Consider the following 19,774-nt stretch of genomic DNA (forward strand, 5'->3'; position numbering starts at 1 on the left):
AGGAATTGCATTGAAATCTGTAGATTGCTTTGGGTAGTATATGCATTTTCACTATATTGATTCTTCCGACCCATGAACATGGTATATTTCTCCATCTATTTGTGTCATCTTTGATTTCTTTCATCAGTGTTTTATAGTTTTCTATATATAGGTCTTTTGTTTCTTTAGGTAGATTTATTCCTAAGTATTTTATTCTTCTCACTGCAATGGTGAATGGAATTGTTTCCTTAATTTCTCTTTCTGTTTTCTCATTGTTAGTGTATAAGAATGCAAGGGATTTCTGTGTATCAATTTTATATTCTGCAACTTTACTATATTCATTGATTAGCTCTAGTAATTTTCTGGTGGTGTCTTTAGGGTTTTCTATATAGAGGATCATGTCATCTGCAAACAGTGAGAGTTTTACTTCTTTTCCAATCTGGATTCATTTTATTTCTTTTTCTTCTCTGATTGCTGTGGCTAAAACTTCCAAAACTATGTTGAATAGTAGTAGTGAGAGGGAGCATCCTTGTCTTGTTCCTGACTTTAGGGGGAAAGCTTTCAATTTTTCTCCATTGAGGATAATGTTTGCTGTGGGTTTATCACATATGGCTTTTATTATGTTGAGGTATGTTCCTTCTATGCCTGCTTTCTGGAGGATTTTTATCATAAATGGATGCTGAATTTTGTCAAAGGTTTTCTCTGCATCTATATTTAGAAAGAGGTGTTTTGACTCCAAAACTTCTAGAACATCAATTGGTTTAATCTGCTGATGGCTCCATTATGTCACAGTCTAAGTTGTCTGAAATCTCTCACCTACGTACCCCAAACAAAACAAGCCATCCAAGCTGGAAGACAAACCAAAGAAACATACAGTTGTCACTGGAGAAAAACATCTGTACACATGAATTAAAATTAACTTTGAAAAAACAAATGCTCACTCATGGTGATATTTGTATAAACTTATCCTGTTTGGTTTCGCTTGATAGACCTAAACCTAGTATGTGTTTAGTTGCTTAGTTATGTCTGACTCATTGTGACCCCATCCTGGGTCCTCCAGGCTCCTCCATCATGGGGATTCTCTAGGCAAGAATACTGGAGTGGGTAGCCTTTCTCTTCTCCAGGGGATCTTACCAACCTAGGGATCGAACCCAGGTCTCCCACACTGCAGCCAGATTCTTTACTTCCTGAGCCACCAGGGAAGCCCAAAAAACTAATATAATAATCAATTATAGGAGAAACATTATTGTGTTGTTTGTTACTGATGTAAAAACACATCTGCTTTTCCCCCAATCTTCTCACTGCTGATCTCCTCTTACAAAACTGGAAATGAACTCTGGGCCTTGCATAAAAGGGGACTTTCCATACAAATTAAACATAAAACAGGCATTATGCATGATATATATTTCTGTATCCTTATGTCTTTCTTTTGTCCATGAAAGTCAGTAAAAACTGGTAAAAGTGGTGAGACCCACGTGGGCAAGAGGAAGATGGCATTCATGCTCAGCTGACAGGCCACCCGGCTGTGACCACATTTCACTCTGACCACACAGCCCCAGGATCTGGGAGGACGCTGCTCCGTGCAGCCCACAGGAGAGGCAGGGGGTGCACAGGACCTAGAGAACCTGCCCTGAGTTTCCTCTCATTGGCGTAGACTGGACAGGCTTCTCAGCCACCCTGGAAGGTCAGATCATGCTGGTCTCATATCAGTGAAGTTTGGGTGTGGTAAGCTCCAGGCAGCCCCTCTCTAGAGAAGTGGTGCAAACCCATCATGGAAGGACAGCATTTTTTACTGCAACGCATGACCCCCGTACTTATAAACAAAATTGATTCAATTGTAGTTTACCAATACATTTGTATTCTCATTGCTTGAGTTGGTCCTCATGTAGTGATGAGCTCATTATGTTTACAGAGTCCCAGACTTTCTGGTGTTTTCAAGATCTAGTATTTGTTAGTTTGTGACTCTGTGACAGTCTGTAACAAGTAAAAACATGTCAATAGAAGAGAAGGCATAATTTTTACTCATGTCTACATATAGTCTTATATATTGATAGTCATATGAATCAACTAGTTCAAATTAACTTTTGCTATTTGCTAAACTCGGAAAGAAACCAATCTTGCTTTTATCTGATGCCGTGATGCTCTTTCTGTACATTCTCTCTAGACTAGGCTCAAGACTCCCACTTTGCCACAGAAGATGCTACTTTAATCTCTGATATTTTCTCTTCCCATATTTACAGTGGATCCCTTTGTATTATGTCTCCTCTCCTCAAGGACTGTTAACATACTGTTTCTGAACAAAATATTTGCCAATATATTGTACCATGTAATTCATTACAGTCATGTGTAAGGAGAAGTAGGCAGAGCAGACCTCGTTACCCTACAGGAGATGTGGGAATGGAAGAGGTGCAGTGCTCACCGAGGATGGAAGGGGAAACTGAGGCTGAAATCCCCCCGTGTGTATGTCTAGACAGGCTCACAGCCAGGTGGTGGGGTGTTTAGGAGTTCTAGAGATTCAGAGTTGGAAAAGGACTGGTATGTCCTCTGGTCTAATCTGTCTTTTCAGAGCTGGAGCAAGCAGGCTCCAGAGAAGCTGAGTGATCTGCCTGGGGCTCCTGACAAATCCATCAGCATGACAGCTCTGGATTAAGTCAAAGTCCTTCTTCAGGCAAAAATGTCTTGATTATATTTCCAGGAAACAAAATAGAGATCTAACCCAGAAAGCCAGCAAACACACATATCACAGAAAATGTTGTTACTGAAATGTTCCTGCCTTAGCTTTACATTAGTCAGAGGGCTCACACTCAGTTAGACCTGAAGGAGCTTGAGCTCCTGGTGAGCGAGGATTGTCCAGGCTTCCCCTGGAAGGTGGGGAACACAGACCCGGATGCCATCAGCGCTGAGCAATAGGTCACGTGGCCTATTAATCAGAGAGTCGTTCATGAACCAGCTGCTACAAGGACAACCTGTGTCAGCACCAGGGATTCCTATGTCAAAAGGGTTATGAAATGACATCTTAAAGATAGAATAGTGAGTTATTTCCAAGGAGAATAACCAGAGTCATGAATATAGAATTGCAAATAACAGTTTATTTACTTTATAAAAATAAAATTTTAAATGATTACTAAATCTAAAGAAAATAAAGCAAATTATTTCTAACAGGAACTAATACTGCATTGGATTTTTAATGAATAAATGTAAATAGGAAATAAATAGCCAAGTAGGTCAGATTTAGAAAATACTTTCTTTTACTGTATTTTCCTTTCAGTTTCATAAAAATTACTTTGTTGCTGTTGTTTAGTCACTCAGGCATGTCCAACTGTTTGTGACCCATGGATTGTAACCTACCAGGCTCCTCTGTCCGTGGGATTCCCCAGGCAATAACACTAGAGTGGGTTGCCATGCCCTCCTCCAGGGGATCTTCCAGATCCAGGGATCAAACCTGTATCTCTTATGTTGTGTGACAGATTGCCACAACCTCAGTGGCTTAAGCAGCATGTATTACTTCCCAGTCTGTGTGGGATGTGTCCAGTCTTGACTTTTAGGGACCCCTGTTTCAGAGGTTCCCAAAGCAGCAATCAAGGTGCTGGCCACTTGCTCCCTTTCTAAAGCTGGGCCCCGTCCCCAGCTCCTGAGCTGCTGAGAACTTAATTCCCTACAGGGCTCTGAGGTTTCCATTTTCTTTCCAGCAAGAAAGAACACAGTTCAATGTGCAACCAGCACACAGGGACGTGAGCCCCATTGTGTCAAGTCAGAATGTAACTCTGATGCACTCAGCTTCTAGAAAGTTCAGGGATGTGGGGGATGCACTGGGATATGAGGGTTGAGTGTCTCTTAATGTAAGAAAGCCCGCCACTCCTGAGTAGTGTTTATCTCTTCCAACAGGTGACCTGAGATCCGGAACACAGGGAAGGAAAATTTAAGAGCTAGTGCATTTGTTTACTTTCAGCACCTGCAGTGTGTCCCTGAAATCATACTGCCTCCCAGAATTTTAGTTGAAATATTTCATTTAATCAATGAAGAGACAGAAAAATATAAGCCAAAGGGCTGGTTAGTAAAAGATTTCAGAATGGAAGAACATCAATCGTCTCATATTTATTCATTGCTTTTCTTATTTCTTAAATTGCCAATTTTAATCTAAATAATATGTGTGCATGTCTAGTCGGTGATGATTAGGATCAGATGTTACCTACTGAATGGAGGGAGCTGAGCTCATTTTTATTATTTTCTCATGCTGCCAACTACTGTCCATGCTTGAAAATTGTATTAGTATTTTTGGATTAAATGGAGACTTCTGTATCTACTCATTTGCTTTACTTGAGAAAGAATACACCAAAGATGAAATCTGTGAGCCTTTAAAGGTCTAAAATGTTTGTGTTCTTCACTAACATTTGAGGGTAGTTTGAAGTACATCTTTCCCAGAGCTTTGAGGACGTCTGTTGATCCTCTTGTCCCATGGAGTGCTATAGAGGAGAAATCTGACCCCCAAGGGTTTCCAGTCCATTGAACAATCAGTTGTGGGGTTTGCCCTCAGTCTCTAGGCTCCTGCCCTGTAAAATAAGGAGGGTTTTATTCTAGACCAACTGCATCCTCATTTTTAGTTTTCAATTTCACAAGGGTACATTTAATCTATTTACTGAAAACCTGGTGATTATCTTCCTGCAGTTAACACCAGCCTTTAGGCTGACTTGATCCCAGGCTTCAGGTGTGTCTGCTCATTCTGAGGTTCACTCCACAGACCGTCCAGTCCCACCCAGCATGAACCAGAGGATGGTCCACTCACAGTGTCCCTGCTGTAGAAGCTAATCAGTGCTCTAAGTTAAACTGCCTCAAGAGGAGACAATAGTGCGCGTACTGCGACAGGCTTGACTACCACTCTGATGTGATAAGTTCTCAGAGCAGCCAGCACACCGTGTTCTAAAGCTGGCCCAGAACTGTATCCCAGAGTAATATAAATGTGCCCTGCATTTGGGAGTGATCGCTACTCCTCCCATTACCAAGGTGAAGAGATTTTCTATTATATTAACATCGCTGTCTGTGCAAAAACTGACCGAAGGGAACCTGACAAGCCCTGACACTGAAGCAGGTTCTCTGCCTTTGTTTCTTGGTTATGTTTCCCTGTATTTCCAGTGGTCATCTCTTGGCACCTAGGATATTTTCCAGTTCTTTAATAACTGCTGAGCAACATGATTTGAAGGAATATCAAGCAATTTAATCTCATGTTACTTACAAAATGACTAACTAGACTTAATAAGAGAAAACCATACAATGAACTTGACAGCCAATTATCAATAATTGCTGGGTTGTGGGAGCCACTGTGTCCCTGCAGATGCCTGGAGGCTGGTCTTTGTGTGTAATTAGAAGGTGTTCTTGTTTCCTCATTTTATGTTGTCTTAAGTACTTGCTCAGTCCTTTAAAGTCCAGACCCCAGCTGATACTTACAAGTGTTTTCCAGCCACCCTGACATGACATGAGGTCTCCTTCAAGTATTTGTCAGGTGCCCACCAGGCAGCAGGGCAGGCTCTGCCTGTGCTGGGTGTGGAGATGCTATGCCAAGGGTGAAGGTGAGCAGGGAGCCTCCTCTCAGGGCCGTGGGCTAATGTCAAGAGACCCTGGACTTTTAGAGACAAAAGATAGAGAAACCTCAGTGCTGCCCCATGAGTGGTGCTGCTGCTATTCCCAGTTTGCTTGGGGGAGGGTCACACTTTGGTGTTTGCTCTGTATTCACTAGCATAAGTTTTGTTTTGTTTTCAACCTTAATTACCTGATGGAGGATAAAAGCAAAAGTCAAGACTGCTTACCTGCACATGTACTCAGGAAACCCTGAAAGACAGGAGCAGGGAAACAGCTCCATGTTTGTGTTAGACACACACACACAGAGAATAGAACAAAGCCAGGTGGGCGGTTTGGACCTCAGTTCACATTTAAGGATTTCTGATGAGCTTTGCAATCACTTAGGGCCTGGAAAACATCGAGTCAACAATACTATGTTCAACTTTCCTAACTTCTTTCTTTTAAGAAATCTCTCCACATTGCAAAAACTGGAGATAAGCCAGGGTTCTACGTGTGATAGCATGCAAAACAAGCAGGTTGGGGACCACTGAAATGCCGGCAGTGTTTCTGTGGATGATTCTGTGGAAAACTGAAATCACTGTAAATTACCAGCATCGCCACTGGAGGATAAAAAGGGTGGTTTATTCCAGCAGTGTTGGGTTAATGCCTGTTATGTTTCACAGATTTGGAATTCAGTTTATAAATTAGAAAAATTAACATCTTCTATGCAGATGCAGTACTGTTTTTTTAAGCCTTGGTTAATTTATTCAAATTCAAACCATCAAGTGTGAGAGTAGAACTTTTCCCTGCCAGATGTTTTATTTCCTATTATTGCATATGAATTTGCTCACAGGTGGACCCTCTTTTGCCTCTCAGGGTTTAGGAGCTTTGGGTACCATCCATAGACATATCCCAGCATGGTGCTGCCAAGTCATAATCATGACCATTTCTGCCTTCTTGTTGCAGAAATGTTTCCCTTTTGCTTCTGCTGTCATAACTGAAACCATCCGCTGGCTCTCTCCCTGGTACATGAACATCAAGTTTTCCCCAGATAGACATGCCTCTCATGCTATTTCCTGCTCAGCCTTTATCTGAGTTCCGTGTCTTGGTTCATGGGATCAACCCTGCTGGCTGGGGGCTCCAGGTCTCCAACTTAACTACTCTAGATTCTCCAGCCTGTAGCTGACACCGGGACAGGCCTGGGTTTTATGCTGCCCTGTGTATCTTACTTTCTGGGTCTGCATGCTGTGAACTGCCGGCATTTCAGTGGTCCCCAACCTGCTTGTTTTGCATGTTATCACACATAAAACCCTGGCTTATCTCCAGTTTTTGCATCTATGTTTTCCTTGTTGTCCTCAATGTGATAATGTTTTTCAAGAAAGTTTGCTTTGAGCTAATCTTTGCATCCATGATAGCAGTAATGTTTTCCAATCTCAGAGAGATTTTGTGAATCTATCTAAAATACGACACAAATGTCTAAATGAAATATGAAAACAAATGTGTTTTAAATTAAATGTGTGGAAAAAAAAGCACAGAGTGGTCTGTCAACTTCTCCTAAACACTTTAAAAAATATCTTTCAGCATCAGGGGAGTAAAATTTAAGGTAGAAAGTTTCAGGATTAAAGACTAAAAATATTATTTTGAAGTATTTTTCTAGCTTTTTTCTTCTTTCTATTGACTTCTTTCAATCTTTAGTCTGATTTTAACTCTGGTCTTTCATTGTTTTACTTCTGCTTCTCCCACTATGACGCTTTTCTTTCTCTCTCTGTGTGAATTTGTTATGGATTTTTCTGACTACATTTGTGCTCATTTAATTCACTGAATGGTCATCAAAAAATAAATAAATAAAGCCAGACAATTTTCCTAGAAATATAAGTTTTTGTGTAGAAGAGAGGTTAGGATGAATTAACAACAATTCTAAGTCTCAATGAATGTGATAATCAGCAGCGATTACTGACTCGTGTTTACTATTCATACAGATTGCTCAACACCCTCACACAGATATATCATCCTTACTCAAATCTCTCAGGGTTCCCCCATCACACTAAATAGGGCTGCAAACTCAGCAGTGATTTATCCCTATACACATATATAGATATATTTATCCATATACACATATAATTACATATGTAATGTATAATTACATATATATACACACATTGGCAATGATTTATCCATATATGCACATATACATATATTTATCCATATACACATATAATTGCATATATAATATGTAATTATATATATACACACACATATATACACATATGCATATATTTATCCATATACACATTTAATTACATATATAATCCCAAACACTTGCATTGCTTAGCATCCTCTTGGTAATCCAGCCTTCTATCAACATCTGGCAGATCACTTTTTTCTTTGTTTTTTCTCTTGTAGAAAAGTCCACATCAGTCTCATTATATTTTTGCTGTAGTCCCTTGAGGTGTCCTGTTAGCATCTCTCATGGGGCAGGAGCAGGGGGTGACCTGGTGAAGGGAAACTCTGCCTCTGACCCTCTCCAGTGTGTCCATACTTGGATTCTTTTCCCTCCAGCAAGCTGCTGGAAACTTCTCCACTGGACTCCCAGATTTCCACAAAGGGGTGCTCATCCGCAAGTGGTTGTCAGACTAGGTGTTCTTCCAGGGAAAGATGGTAGAAGCTCCTCTTCTGCCATCGTTCTGGAGTCGCCCAGCCTACTGGCTCATGAGTGGTACACCAGAGCTAAGACTATGCTGAGTTGTATTCCATGGGCCTCTTCAGGTCGGTCGGTGCATGCTGATACTTTCCTGTTTAGGGCATTTGGAGCTAATCTAAGCAGAAGTGGGACACATTCTTATTTGCTTTCATTACCATGTAAGACATAAGTCAGACTTCCCAGGTAGTGCTAGCGGTAAAGAACCTGCCTGCCAATGCAGGAGGTATAAGAGAGGCGGGTTCAATTCATGGGTCTAGAAGATCCCCTGGAGGAGGGTATGGCAACCCACTCCAGTATTCTTGCCTGGGAAATCCCAAGGACAAAGGAGCCTAGTGGGCCACAGTCCATGTGGTCGCAAAGAGTCAGACATGACTGAGTGACCTGAAGACAGCAGCATGCATGCACACAAGACAGAGTTCATTCTCATCAGCACTGTCAGGTGGCCCTGATCACCTCTCACATGCTCTGAGTAAACTCCCCAGTCACTGGGGAGAAGGAGGCCATAAACCTAAGATTTGAGCGGAACTAATGAATGCCAAAGCCTTTGACTGTGTAGATCACAATAAACTGTGGAAAATTCTGAAAGAGATGGGAATACCAGACCATCTGACCTGTCTCTTGAGAAACCTGTATGCAGGTCAGGTGGCAACAGTTAGAACGGGACATGGACCAACAGACTGGTTCCAAATAGGGAAAGGAGTACGTCAAGGCTGTATATTGTCACCCTGCTTATTTAACTTATATGCAGAGTACATCATGAGAAACGCTGGGCTGGAAGAAGCACAAGCTGGAATCAAGATTGCTAGGAGGAATATCAATAACCTCAGATATGCAGATGACACCACCCTTATGGCAGAAAGTGAAGAGGAACTAAAAAGCCTCTTGATGAAAGTGAAAGAGGAGAGTGAAAGAGTTGGCTTAAAGCTTAACATTCAGAAAACTAAGATCATGGCATCTGGTCCCATCACCTCATGGGAAATAGATGGGGAGACAGTGGAAACAGTGTCAGACTTTATTTTGGGGGGCTCCAAAATCACTGCAGATGGTGACTGCAGTCATGAAATTAAAAGACACTTACTCCTTGGAAGGAAAGTTGTGACCAACCTAGATGGCATATTAAAAAGCAGAGATATTACTTTGCCAACAAAGGTCTGTCTGGTCAAGGCTATGGTTTTTCCAGTGGTCATGTATGGATGTGAGAGTTGGACTGTGAAGAAAGCTGAGCACCAAAAATTGATGCTTTTGAACTGTGGTGTTGGAGAAGACTCTTGAGAGTCCCTTGGACTGCAAGGAGATCCAACCAGTCCATCCTAAAGGAGATCAGTCCTGGGTGTTCATTGGAAAGACTGATGCTGAGGCTAAAACTCCAATACTTTGGCCAACTCATGCGAAGAGTTGACTCATTGGAAAAGATCTTAATGCTGGGAGGGATTGGGGGCAGGAGGAGAAGGGGACAACAGAGGATGAGATGGCTGGATGGCATCACCGACTCGATGGGCATGAGTTTGAGTAAACTCCGGAAGTTTGTGATGGATAGGGAGGCCTGGCGTGCTGCGATTCATGGGGTAACAAAGAGTCGGACACGACTGAACGATTGAACTGACTGAACTGAATGAAGCTTAGAGAACTTGAACAATTAGAGGGGTACTTGTAGAAGCCAAACGAATGGCCTGAATTCAAACCTAGATCTCCTTTACTACAAAGTAAACATTTCCTTTCAAATATTGTGTTAATACTTTGTCTTTCCAGCTATGAATGTGACATGTGTCTTCTCCTCTTTCACAGAAACCTAACACTGTGCTTCAGTGAAGGTTTAAGCCAAGGGAGGAGAAAGAACTCACCTGGGTTTAATAGTAGTAGTTGTTGTTTCAGTCTCTCAGTTGTGTCCAACTCTGCGACCCCATGGAGTGCAGCCCCCCAGGCTCCTCTGCCCGTGGGCTTCTCCAGGCGAGAATATGGGAGTGGGTTGCCATTTCCTCCTCCAGATGGTGATCAAATATTCTCCCCTCAACATCTAAACATCTGGCTATGAGTTGCTGTGGGTGGCAGTGTGGGCTCCAGACGTTGTGAGGTCACCTCTCAGCTACTCAGCTCAGTCCTCACAGGAGAAGAAACCAACTGCCCTCCTGGTCAAGCCACTGGTTTGTGGCATTTTTAAGTAACCATGTGCTCTCCTAATCTATATAGAAAGGAGAGCAATGCATACAGAGTCGCCCCAAAGATGCCCACCCCTGAATGAGCTAAAGGTTCTCTAAAAATCAAACCTGAGTGAATGCAAGTGTCATTTTTACTCCTATTGTTTTAACCAGGAGGAGAGGGAGTTAATTTCCAGTTGATCAAAGCATCACCTTGTGAAGAAGATGTGAAAGTGTGTAGAGAGCGTGTGTGCTGGGCTTGAGTTTGGGGTACACAGAAAGATGGCAAATAAATTTTGCATATTTTATTATTTAGCCTTGGGCAAGTTCTAGAAATAGATAACATTTTTCCGTTCAGTAAACTGAACTGTCATGGTAAGCAGAGTGTTACAGAGACTTTTTTTTATATGCACTGACTGAAACATTCTGGAAATTATTTAAATAATTTAAATCCAAATGTGTTTGCACCGATGCTTTCTGTTCAGTCTTATATAACCACCTGTTTCAGGTCTCCACCTGAGCATGCCCCCACGTGTGTGCAAGTGGGGAAGGGCCTTGTTTTCATCTTGTCAACCTCATGACAAATGAATCGTTCTGAGAGAAGTAGTATTTCCATAGGCAGCAGCATGCATCTGCTCCCCTGGTTTGGGTTCTAAAGATGAGGTTTAATCAACAGAAAGTGGTGCTGTTGTCAGCATAATTAACAAGAGTAGTTTCAGCTAACTCTGAAGTGTTAGATTTAATTGCAGAAGGCCAGACCTTCGAGCAGAGGCCAGGTCTGAGACCTGGGACATGTAGGTGGCACTCTGGGGGCACTTGGGAATGTTCACTCCTCTCCCACTACTCATGGCCTGGGATGACAGACTGGCACTTTTCCTTGGGTCGCATCTGTAATAATGGTAGAAACAGGTTTTCTGAGGCCATGACTTTTCCATGTTGTGTAGCTCATCTTTGAACTGGTTATGGGGATTCCACGTTGATCAGGAATGAGGGGGGGTCACCCTTACACACTGTGATTCTGTAAACATCAAAGTTAATTTTTCCTTATCCACACAGGCTTCTTATGTTTTGCTTTTCTCATCTCTATATTTTAAATGATGAGGTTTTTTAAGAATCATACTTTAAGGAATTAATTTTAACAAAGGCTTTATTTTTTTCCTTATAAGACATACTAATAATGCAATGTCTGAAAAAATCTCACTGAAATGGGGGAGGGGAAAAGGTGTTGACACTAGTCATTTTGAAAATGGGCATAGCTTGTAATATTAAAGGCAAAATAAATTGTACTCTAGGTGATGAAGTTGTTCCCCACAGGGATATGTGTTAACAGCTCCTGTGTGACTGTTCCTATACAACCAGGCAGGTGAATGGTGGGTCCCTGGTGAGTGGGGATCTACAGGAAGACAAGGGAAGAGATTAGGGTGGTCCCTGTGTTCCTGCATTACAGGCAGGAACATCATTGAGAGCTCATATGTGACTTAACAAAGATACAGATGGTTGCCAATAGAAACCTTTATAAACACCTGTCCGCTAACCTGGGTTATCATATGCACATGTGTTCCCTGCTCTATCAGCTGAGAGGGCCTGAGTAAATGGTAAATAAATAGGTGGGGAGAATAGATGCACCCACTGTGCAGAGCAATTCCAAATGATTCATGTGGGTTCTCTGCTCTTAGATAGACTGGGCTGTTGAGAGTGACTGGGCTCCAGAGTGCAGTGTGGAACACAGGACAAAAAAAGATAAGTCAGTAACATTTATCTTTTTCTGACTTTCTTGAGGTACAGTTAACAAATAAAAATATAAGATACTTAAAATGTACATTGTGATGATTTGATGTATTCACAAATAAATACATTGTGAAAGGAAAAAAAAAAAAGAACTGACAACAGGGAGATCTGACCAACATCTGTCATCCAGACCTTCAGTCAGCCTCAGCAGCGTGTGGACGTGTGGACGGGGTGATTCTCTGATGTGAGGTGGTCAAGTGGCACTTATCTCTGGGCATCCTCTCTAAAACCCACGACCCCACTGCCATCACAAGACAAACGTCAGAATAATCCCAATGGAATAACATGCTACAAATTACCAGTAATCCTCAAGTCTGCCCAAGTCATTAAAGAAAGGAAAGTCTGAGAAATGGTCACAGGCAGGTGGAGTATAAGGAGACAGGGTGATTAAACCTCATGTGTCATCTGGGATGGGATACTGGAAACTGTAGAGGATGACAGGGAAACCAAGAGCATCTGAAAGAAGTAGGGGCTGATTAACAATAATGCAACAGCATTGGTTCATTAACTGTAACAGTGTTACATGCCATGTGCCATACTAATGCAGGCGTCCATAAACATGCTGACACAAGGGTATGCAGAAGCCTCTGTGCTATTTCTACAGTATCTCTGTAAATCTAAAACCATTCTAATATAACAGTTTATACAGAAAAAGTTCTCAGAAATTTTTTAACACATAAATTCTTATGATTTTTACTCCAGTTTTTATGTTTATAATTACTGAAAATTGTTTTATGATAGCTATGGAATTTATGCCACGGATGCTGAAGCTGAAGCTCCAATACTTTGGCCACCTGATGCAAAGAGCCAACTCACTGAAAAAAACCCTGATGCTGGGAAAGATTGAAGGCAGGAGAAGTGGGTAACAAAGGTTGAGATGGTTGGATGGCATCACTGACCCAATGGACATGAATTTGAGTAAACTCTGGGATATGATGAAGGACAGGGAAGCCTGGTGTGCTGCAGTCCATGGGGTCACAGAGAATTGGACACAACTTAGTAACCAAAAAACAACAATATGAAATTTATGTTAACTAGTAATTGTTTTGAATATATACTAATTCTTTTTCTTAAAAATACTTGATATTATTACCAGATATTTTCATTAAGGCTAATGGAAAATTAAGGGAAAAAAGGAAGATGTGTTAAAATGGTTGAGAAAGTGTTAAGAAGGCACAGATATACTCCTTGCTGAACTATGAGTTTAAGTTTAAATAGTGGTTAAACACCCTCATGCCTATTTCTCTGGCTGCATTTAGAAGCAGGAAATTGGTTCTAGAGACACTGTGTTTTTATATAATCAATAAATACTGAAATGCTCCTACTTTTAAAGATAAGAAACAACGATATGTCAGAGATGGCAATAAGTAGATATTTGCAGCTCTTTCAAATACAATCTTGAAAAACAATTTTGAAAGATAATAATTAAATTAATGACAAAATTTTCATGGACAAAATACGTAATTCATGTCATCAAGTTATAATTTCATCAAATTGCCCTTTCATTTGCTAACAATTTAGTCTTACCTAACTTTACTAATATCAACTTCCTTATGCTTTCCAGTCAAACCAAACCAGGCTCACAATCCACAAGACTTATATTTATGGAAAATAATATATTATGTGGCGTGTTCAATTCTACTGAAAATGGGCCACCTCTTTTCTTTCAAAGGCAACAGTGATAACCCAGTGGCAACGTACTCTATTCCACTCACACATACTTATCAAGTGCTCACCAATCTCACAACAGAAAATGACAAAGAGGACTAGAGAGGACTTTACTGTTGCAAAGGTGGAGAGGAGCAGTAATTTGAATTGTATCAAGTCTTCTGTTTTGGAATGCACCATGTATTTTACTTTGAAATCTCATTTACCTAAAAGGTTATATTTTAACTCCACATTTTTTATACTGACAGGGTGTCAATTTTCTATGATGACTCTTAGTTTTAAGTTTATCACATACTTAAAGGAAGACTGTCTAAAGTATTTAAAATGAAACAAGACAGGATTTCTGAGTATTTAAGTCTATGCCTATCTTTTAGATATTACAGTGACCACTAGAAGTATCTGTATTGGATATTTCATACATCAATTTATCTTATTGTTTCTCTGATAAATAACTTGCTTCCTTACTTCACACTGTGAATCAAATGTTAAGTTCCAGAGACAATTATTCATGCATGTAGCTTTTTAACTGAAAAGAGAAAGACTTGTCAACCTTTTTTTCAAGATATAACCACATTATAGACAACTTGTAATTACTCCTGTTGAAGTTTCCTCCCCAGAAGACCTTGGTTAAATTCCTGGGTCAGCAGCAATACCACTTCTGGGCATACACACTGAGGAAACCAGATCTGAAAGAGACACGTGCACCCCAATGTTCATCGCAGCACTGTTTATAATAGCCAGGACATGGAAGCAACCTAGATGCCCATCAGCAGACGAATGGATAAGGAAGCTGTGGTACATATACACCATGAAATATTACTCAGCCGTTAAAAAGAATTCATTTGAATCAGTTCTAATGAGATGGATGAAACTGGAGCCCATTATACAGAGTGAAGTAAGCCAGAAAGATAAAGAACATTACAGCATACTAACACATATATATGGAATTTAGAAAGATGGTAACGACAACCCTATATGCAAAACAGAAAAAGAGACACAGAAGTACAGAACAGACTTTTGGACTCTGTGGGAGAAGGTGAGGGTGGGATGTTGCGAAAGAACAGCATGTATATTATCTATGGTGAAACAGGTCACCAGCCCAGGTGGGATGCATGAGACAAGTGCTTGGGCCTGGTGCACTGGGAAGACCCAGAGGAATCGGGTGGAGAGGGAGGTGGGAGGGGGGATCGGGATGGGGAATACGTGTAAATCTATTGCTGATTCATGTCAATGTATGACAAAACCCACTGAAAAAATAAATTAATTAATTAATTAAAAAAAAAATTCCTGGTTCAGGAAGATCCACTGGAGAATGGATAGGCTACCCACTCCAGTATTTTGGGACGTCCCTGGTGGCTCAGATGGTAAAGAATCTGTCTGCAGTGCCAGAGACCTGGGTTCTATTCCTGGGTTGGGAAGATCCCCTGGAGAAGAGAAAGGCTACCCACTCTAGTATTCTGGCCTAGAGAAGAGAATTCCATGGACTGTATAGTCCATGGGGTCACAAAGAGTCAGACATGACTGAGAGACTTTCCCTTCACTTCACTTCCCCAGTTGCAAAGTATGGTTCAGAGTGGATGGTGGGGATGAGCCCCCTGGAGAGAGGGTCTCATGCTGCCCTGGATCCCATCCGGGTGCTGAGCGGAGGGAGAGGGACCTGGACGTGTGCATCCTCGCCCCACCGTGGCAGGGGCTTCACACTTCACAGGAGCCAAGGGAGACGGTCCATCGCCTCCTCCTCTCTCATCCTTCCGTCCTCACAGGGGTTGTGGACACAGGTTCCCCCACAGGACCCGATGCCTCCTCTCTCGTACTGGTTTGCAGTCTCCTGACACTCGGTGCTATGCTTGACGGCCTCTCTCTGTCTTTTCAGACGACATCCTGTGGGTGCCGTAGCACATGGATTTCCGGACTGCCTGTGAGGAGGTAAGTCCCAGCCTTTCTGCTTTTTGATTAGGGAGCTGGGGGTGGGTACTGCCCCTCCTTCATGTCCATGGTGCCTGGCCTGCAGCAGAGGGGTGGGTGAGGGCCCTCATCGGGTCCAGAGCACAACCTGTCTCTGAGAGACTGGAAGACATGGAGGGTCTGTGAAGCCTTGGACTTCTTCCTGCAAGAAGGGAGCATGTTTCCTTGGATTGAGCTGTCTTCCTCCCTAAACTGTGCACTGAAGGCTTCAGATAGTAGGAGCCTTTAAACTAATTCTTTTCACATAAATGGTTAGATTCCACTATTCTTTCACTATTCCAGTGATGTTTAACTATTAATATTGCTGATTCTGACTCTGTGGAGCTGCCATCATGTTCTGTGTGAGCTAAAGTGATGCATTGCTCTGTCAAGGGTGTTAAAGGCTGCTCAAGTGTGCAGTCAACAGTGCGTGAACTTGGGCCCTCAGAGAAGGCAATGACTCTATTTTAGGAAGAAAGATTATCTTTTCATGTGACATTCAAGGCATTGTCTTTGCGCTCTTCAGGCAAAAGGCGAATATTCATATGTTGAAATATGTCATATTTGCTAATGTATAAATAACCAAAGAAAACACCTTTCAGTCCATACCTTTTTAAAAAGGTAAATTATTGTTTTATTTTTTAATTAATTAGTTTATTTTAATTGGAAGATAATTATTTTACAATATTGTGGTGTTTTTTGCCATACATCAACATGAATCAGTGACAGGTGCACATGTGTCCCCTGTGCTTTTTTTTTTTTTCATACGTTTTTTAAAAAGGTAAATTATTGTTCTAGAAGCTTAAACTTAGATGCATAAATTTTAATCCTGTGTCATTTTTAGTTGTAAATATAGTACATGGTATCATACACCATGGGTTTTCCAGGCAGTTCAGTGGTAAAAAAAAAATCCACCTGCCAAACAGGAGACTTAGGTTCAATCCCTGAGTTGGGAAGATGCCCTAGAGGAGAGCATGGCAACCCACTCCAGTATTCTTGCCTGGAGAATCCCATGGGCAGAGGAGCCTGGCGGGCTACAGTCCATGGAGTCGCAAAGAGTAGGATCTGACTTAGCAAGTAACTGAACAACAAGGTATTCTTAATTTTGAATGAGCGTAGTAAACCTACCATTTCCATTGAAGTGTTGTCTTAGTTCTGGGCAGTGAAGCCCTCATCACTCTCAACACGTGTTGTGTGAATGAGGCAGCCATGAAACACCTCAGAGACTCCCGTGGCAGAGATTGGACAGTGGGCAGTGCTTCTAATGCACAGTTCACCTGGACTTGAGCTGACAAAATATTGATTCCTGGATGGGTTCTTACACAGAAGGTTTTGATTCACTGACTTGAAGCAGATATCAAATCCCCTTATGTTTCAGCTGTATGTTACATCAGTGATACCTTCGAGGTTCTTGCTCCCTTGCTTCTGTAGTCAACATTCCTGCTCTTTGGCACGGATCCCTTGAGGGTGCTGCCATTCTGACATCCCCAGAGTGGAGCAGCTTCTTAGAGCTGTCAGAGCAGTTCCCATGTGTCTCCCACCTGCTGGCTGGACCGGAAGGGCTACTGGACGATATGATGCTCTGAAGATAAGCAAATCACCTCGAAGATGGGCCGAAATCAGAGCTTGCCAGAAATCCAGTCTTAGAACTTTTCCATGAACTGACATGTAAAGACACTCTAGCCTGTCTCTCACTCTGCAGAGAAGCAGATTGAGAGATTTTATGAAATGCTGAAAAATGCAGCAAAAGACCCGGGCGCTGGGAAAGATTGAAGGCAAAAGGAGAAGAGGACAGCAGAGAATGAGATTGTTAGCTAGCATCACTGACTCAATGGACATGAACTTGAGCAAACTCCGGAACATAGTGAAGGACAGGAAGCCTGGCCTGCTGCCATTCATAGGGTCACAAAGAGTCAGACATGACTGAGTGACTGAACAGCAACATGAAATGCTGAGTTCTATTTAATGGATTCAGCAAAAGCAAAACCATAATGTGCCACTTGGAAAGTCTAAGTTTTGTCCTCTTTCTAAAGTCCTGCATCACTGAAAATTATATCAAAGATATATTAAAGTAAACTTATTTTCTCTTGACTGCCAATAAACTACTAACAATGAAATTTTGATATTCATGTCCACAGAGAGATTTACTTAGAATGTTGCCCTACAAATGCCATGATATCTCCTCTTTGTGAAGAAATAGAAATATGGCTAGATAAGTTTCATGTAGACATCTTAATTATCTAATACAGACTGTTTTTGAGAAGGAGGGTTATTTATTGTTTAAAAACTTCTTCTCTTAAGAAGAAAAAGTTGTAATTATTTTTATTGGCATTCAGTAATCTGAAAAGAAGCAAAAATTAAGAGAGAATACAATAAGGACAAACGCAAAACCCACAATGCAGAAGAAGCAGTGTATGCACAGCCAGGCGTGATTACTGCTTCTTTGCCTTAAAAGTGTCAACAAAATGTGCAGTAGTAGGTCCACATTCCCTTTTCAGTCCAGGCTCTCCTCACGGTTCACCTTCACATCCGTCCTCCTTAAGATATCATAGGTGTTGATGTGAAAATACATGCTCCTTTATAACACACACTTACTAATTTAATAATTTCTGCCTATATATAATTTGATTAGTCTCTCATATAATAAAATATAATCTGTGACTGATTCAATCAATAAATATTGAAAGAAACTCTACTATGAGTAAAAGACTGTACGAGGTCCTATAGATTAATAATCCTTAAAAGTGAAAACAGTAATAACTTGCTAAGATATTCTAGAGATAATAGTATATATAGTGAAGTCAAATGATGTGACATGGAGCTAAATGTTATGGTATCACTACATGTGATGCCTAAATACAACACTGACTGACTCTTAGGTGAATGTTCTTACCTGACGAAGGCCCTGAGCTCCAAGAAGAAAGGACTTGCCTTTGGATTGGATCACAGCCTTGTCTAACTCAATGAAACTATGAGCCATGCTGTATAGGGCCACCCAAGATGGAGGGGTCATAGTGGAGATTTCTGACAAAATGTGGTCCACTGGAGAAGGGAATGGCAAACCACTTCAATATTTTTGCCTTGAGAACCCCATGAACAGTATGAAAAAGCAAAAAGATATGACATTGAAAGATGAACTCCCCTGCTTGGTAGGTGCCAAGTATGCTACTGGAGATGAGTGGAGAAATAACTCCAGGAAGAATGAAGAGATGGAGCCAAAGCAAAAACAATGCCCAGTTGTGGATGTGACTGGTCTTGGAAGTAAAGTCCGATGCTGTACAGAACAATATTGCATAGGAACCTGGAATGTTAGGTCCATGAGTCAAAGTAAATTGGATGTGGTCAAACAGGAGATGGCAAGAGTGAACATCAATATTTTAGGAATCAGTAAACTATAATGGACTGGAATGGGTGAATTTAACTCAGATGACCATTATATCTCCTACTGTGGGCAAGAATCCCTTAGAAGAAATGGAGTAGCCTTCATAGTCAACAAAGGCCTTTGGATGGAAGGGCCTCTGAAGGCTTCAAGGAGCTGCACTTCTTGTATAAGAGCTTGAAAAGTGACTGGAAGTTAGCAGAGGAGGAGGCTGGGTCAGACACACTGTAGCAAGGAAGGGAGGGGATGAAATGAGGCTAGAAGCGTCTTGTGTGGGCGACACTTGGTACGATCAGTTCTGCTACTACAGACAGAGCCACACAAGGGGTCACATATCACTCACAACTGCAGGCTTAAGGAACAGATAACTTACACTCAGCAACCAAAACAAAGAAATAGGAGGACTCCTGAAAGACTACTGGCCATGCATGTGGTGGTCTCCACCTGGCTTTGTGCAGTTTCTTCTGTCATCTTGCAGATATTACCTTTCAGGGTGAAAGGAACATAGATATTAAAGTTTAATGAAAACACAATTTGTGTTCTTTCAGGGCCTAGAACCTGAACTTAAGAGGTTTTCTATTTCACGTAGGAAGTCGGTGACAGTCTACTTTTTGAATTTCCAAAAGT

The 19,774-nt window shown here is 41.4% G+C and overlaps 1 protein-coding gene across 1 annotated transcript in view; it reads left to right on the forward strand.

The window, feature by feature from the left end:
* SNTG1 (syntrophin gamma 1) overlaps positions 1-19,774 on the forward strand; it is a 375,824-nt gene that overhangs the window by 221,328 nt on the left and 134,722 nt on the right. Inside the window, exon 3 of the mRNA XM_043880416.1 lies at positions 15,698-15,750. Within this exon, the coding sequence (XP_043736351.1) occupies positions 15,724-15,750 (27 nt within the window). The 5' untranslated portion in view covers positions 15,698-15,723. The remainder of the gene's footprint in view (positions 1-15,697; positions 15,751-19,774) is intronic.

This window comes from Cervus elaphus, chromosome 21 (assembly GCF_910594005.1).
Source record: "Cervus elaphus chromosome 21, mCerEla1.1, whole genome shotgun sequence".
Lineage (NCBI taxonomy): Eukaryota > Metazoa > Chordata > Mammalia > Artiodactyla > Cervidae > Cervus > Cervus elaphus.